The sequence below is a fragment of the Myotis davidii genome, unplaced genomic scaffold, assembly GCF_000327345.1.
Source record: "Myotis davidii unplaced genomic scaffold, ASM32734v1 scaffold246, whole genome shotgun sequence".
Taxonomy (NCBI): Eukaryota; Metazoa; Chordata; class Mammalia; order Chiroptera; family Vespertilionidae; genus Myotis; species Myotis davidii.
The window spans coordinates 454574-458302 of record NW_006296542.1 but is presented as its reverse complement, the minus strand read 5'-3'; the positions used below and the strand labels follow the sequence as shown (position 1 = coordinate 458302).

At 60.0% G+C, this 3729-nt stretch overlaps 1 protein-coding gene across 2 annotated transcripts in view; it reads right to left on the bottom strand.

Moving 5' to 3' along the window:
* Window positions 1–1397: 1397 nt before the first annotated feature.
* The window catches only part of REN (renin), a 10022-nt gene continuing 7690 nt past the window's right edge, over window positions 1398–3729 (bottom strand). The window contains exons 7-10 of one of the 2 annotated variants that reach the window (XM_006771987.2): window positions 3588–3707; window positions 3054–3198; window positions 2723–2821; window positions 1398–2091 (exon numbers count right to left, since the gene is read on the bottom strand). In XM_006771987.2, coding sequence (XP_006772050.1) covers window positions 1930–2091; window positions 2723–2821; window positions 3054–3198; window positions 3588–3707 — 526 coding nt within the window. In that variant the 3' untranslated portion in view covers window positions 1398–1929. The remainder of the gene's footprint in view (window positions 2092–2722; window positions 2822–3053; window positions 3199–3587; window positions 3708–3729) is intronic. The other variant, XM_006771988.2, reaches the window with a different exon arrangement.

Here is a 3729-nt window from a genome sequence, read left to right as displayed (position 1 = left end):
CCCTTGCTTTCGAGGCAGTAAGGTGGCTGCCTGGCTCGGCTGGAGCCTCTCTCTCTGGGGCAGGCCGGGGGGAAGCGCCCCCACCCCATTCTGCGTGGGGGAATCCGGCCGCGACCAGAAGATTGGGTGGCCCACCTCTGCCCAGCTCTCTGCCTCTAGTCCCTGGACCCCTGGGAAAAGGCTCTGCAGCCCCTGCCGCATTTCTATTGCGGTTCCTTGCAGGGAAGCCCCCAGGCAAATATCGCCCTACACACACACACACACACACACACACACACACACACACGGAGAGGGGACATTGGGGGATGCATGTTGGGGGTGGGGTGCTCATGGGTATCTCACTAGTTACCAGCCTGGTGGGGGAGCTCTTACTGCCCCGCTCAGAAAACTCCTAAAGAGAGGGGGCCCTTTTCTATCCCCCAAGTTGTCTCTCTGTCCTGTTCCGGAACCTCTCGCCCCCAAGGCCCCATCACTCCTGCTGTGCAGAATCCAGCTCTGCCCGGAGGAACTTCTGTGATGATGGGAACGTTCTATAGAGTGTTGTCCAGCGCAGCAGCCACTAGCCCCATGTGACTCTCCTGCACTTGAAATATGACTAGTGTGACAGTTAATTTCAATGTCAATAGCCGTATGTGGTTATCCTATTGGACAGTGTAGGAGATGATGGGGGGCTGCATACTTCAGGCCAGGGTGCCCCGCACGTGGAGCTGGAAGGGCACTGCTGCTGACCGCCATTTTTGCGGTAAGGAGATAAAGCAAGGCAGGCGAAGTCAGAGAGTCATGTTCTTGGTTCTGCAGAAGGACACTGCCCAGGCAGGGATGCTGTCCTGGAGGACACTGGGGTCCCCACAATCCTGAGAGGCTGTGTTCTAGAGGTGTGAGGTTCGCCCAGACCTGGTCAGGTTACTCAGTCAGTGCCTCCCCCTTTTTGGTCAAAAGAGGGGTGAGCAGCTACCATGAAGAGGGGCAGCATCTGTGGCTTTAGGTGGCTACTGGCCCTCGTTACCTGAGCTGGACATCCCTGCAGATGGCCCGGGGTAGGAGTAGGAGGAGGCTCAGCCTGTCCCAAGTCCAGGAGGTGGAGAGAGCGTGTATGTCTGTGCTGAGGGTGCGTGTGTTGGGGGGAGGGGGGGCGGGGGCTCTCCCTGTCACGTTTGCCTGCATGGGGTGCGGGTGGAAAGCCCCTAAGACCCAAGCCTCATGGGCTGGGTTCCAGTCTTGCTTTTTCACACTTCACTGAGTGCTCTCAGCCAAATGCCTCCCGTTCTCTGAGCCTCAGTTTCCCCACATGTAAAAGGGGAGGATCGACCAGATCGCTGGCGTTCCACCTTTTTAGGTGATGGGGCCTTGGGCAGCACTGTAAATGGCTCCACTGGGATGGGGGTGCAGGGTGGGGGTGCGGGGATGGGGCCGCTGGGGTCCTCGGTGCTGGAGAGGCAGGCCTGGCTAGATCATCAGGGCAGAGCCTGAGCAGGGGACTGGCTTCCGTGGCTGCGAACATCTTGCTGATCCACAGCCTACGGTCACAGCATTCGCCTTGGTCCTGGAGGGGCCGGAGGGGGGAAGGGGCTGGCGTGCTGCAAACTTCCCACCCAAGGTTGTGTAAACAAGTCCACTCGAGCCCTGCAGACGTCAGGTGAGTGTGTTTGTTATTCTGGGCCACATTCCTGTCTGGACATGATCACGCGGTTGCCCCTCCCTCCGTTTCCAGCCCTAGTGGACCCAGGTGCAATAGGGCTGTGAACATGAAGTCTTTATTCTGTTTGTCCTCAAAGCAGGGAAGAGCCAGGGCCGGGGCGGGGCAAGCACCCAGGAGGAGCTCCATGTCCTGTCCCCTCCCACGAGGACACAGGCGTGCTCAGAGGCGGTCCAGAGAGGGCTCCAGCTCCGGGCTAGGGCTGCTGGCGGCCGCAGGGCCCGCAGAGGGCCTCAGTGGGCCAGAGCAAAGCCAATTCGATTGTTACGCCGATCAAATTCCGTGTAGAACTTGCGGATGAAGCTGGCGCCCAGGACCCAGACAGGCCCAGTGGGCGGTGGGATGTCCAGCCCGTGGAGGGCCAGGGTGCACAGGTCATCATTACTGTAGGGGTCCTGGTGGAAAGCACCGGGGTTTCCTCACTGCCCAGCAGGTGACCAGTCTGCCCCCATCTTGCCTGACTCCAGAGGCCTTCCTCAGCCGCGTCCCTCCTCTTCTCCCCCCTCCACACTGCACCTCCACTGCAGCCTGGCCCTTTCAACGCCTCATGGACCGCACCCCTCCTGCACGCAGGCACCGTGCTAGACACTGGGCACACGATGCGGTAGGCACAGCACTACCCCACGAGCTGACGGGCAGAGCTGCTGATCCCGACAAGTAATTTAATGTCCCTAAGTCTATTGAGTGTAAAAGGGGGATTAGAATGTAGGAGCCTCGAATTATAGGGAGCATTTGATGAGAAAAGGGAAATAAGGAGCCAGGCACAGTGATCCCTAACCTCGGCTGCACATTGGAGTCACCTGGGGAGTTGTGACAAAACGGACGCCCAGGCTCTGCCCCCAGAGGCTCTGATTCAACAGGTGGGAGGTGTGGCTTGCTACTGGGACTTGTAGAAGCTCCCGGTGACTCTAACAGCCAAGTTTGACAACTGCTGGCCTAGTAGGTAAGCGGTCACAATGACTTGTCCCTTTCTAGGGCTCCTGCCCACCCTCCCCGCCTGCCGCCGAGAGGCAGCCTGCAACCCACCTGTAACACGTAGTCTGCGCTGGTCAGGGTGTAGGCTCTGCCTCCGAGGTGGAAAGAGATGTCGGGGAGGGAGGGCACCTGGTTACAGCTCACGACATACTGGGGAGAGAGTAAAGGGAGGCCCTTTGTGTGGGGGCGGGGGCCTCCCAGCAGACACAGCCCCGTGCTTGTGGCCTGCCCTCTGCCCAGGGGGCACCCAGCCACATGTGAGGAGTGTGAGAGGCGAAGGTCTGAAATGACCTCATTTGGGACCTAATGCTGCCTGGGGTGATTTGGGGGTCTGAACCAGGTAGCACCTCCCACCTCTGGCACCACCTCTCCAGCTACTTACCTCATCTGTGCTCAGCTCCTTGGCCCCCAGGGTCTCCATGAGCAGTCTCAGGGAGCTGGTGGGACCCGAGATGTAGGAGGCGCCGGTATCCACCACCGCCATGCAGCCCTCCTCACAGAGCAAGGTGGACGACCTCACAGACACCCTGGGGGAGGCCATAGTCAGACAGACAGACAGGCTGATGGGGCACCAGCAGGCTGCAAGGCTTTCGTGGGCGAGGGCAGGTGATGGGAGGCCATGCTGGCCCAGCGATGCAGTGAAGGATGCATGAGGCAGGAGCTGGAGGAGGAAAGGTGCTGCCCGCTCTGGGCATGTGCTTAGTGCCCCCCACCTCCTCCCAGTAGCCCCCTCCCCTCTGCCCCTCACATCTCATCGGTCCCCATTCCTGGACAGAGCAGGCAGAGAGCAAAGGTTGGCTGTGCCTTAAGAAGTGGCTGCACTGGAGCGAGGGCAGGACGGCAGCCGCGCCCCTTCCCCGCCCCACCCTTAGCAGCAGCATTTTGGGGGGAGTGGGGAGGGTGGAGGATAGCTGACCCTTTCATTTTGATCTGCCAGGAGCCGGTTTTGCTGATGCTCACGTAGTGGAAATTCCCTTGGTAGTACTGCGGGTCACTGCCGCCCAGCACAATCTCTCCCCCCAGCAAGTGGGAATTCCTACAGAAAGATCAGCGCTTCT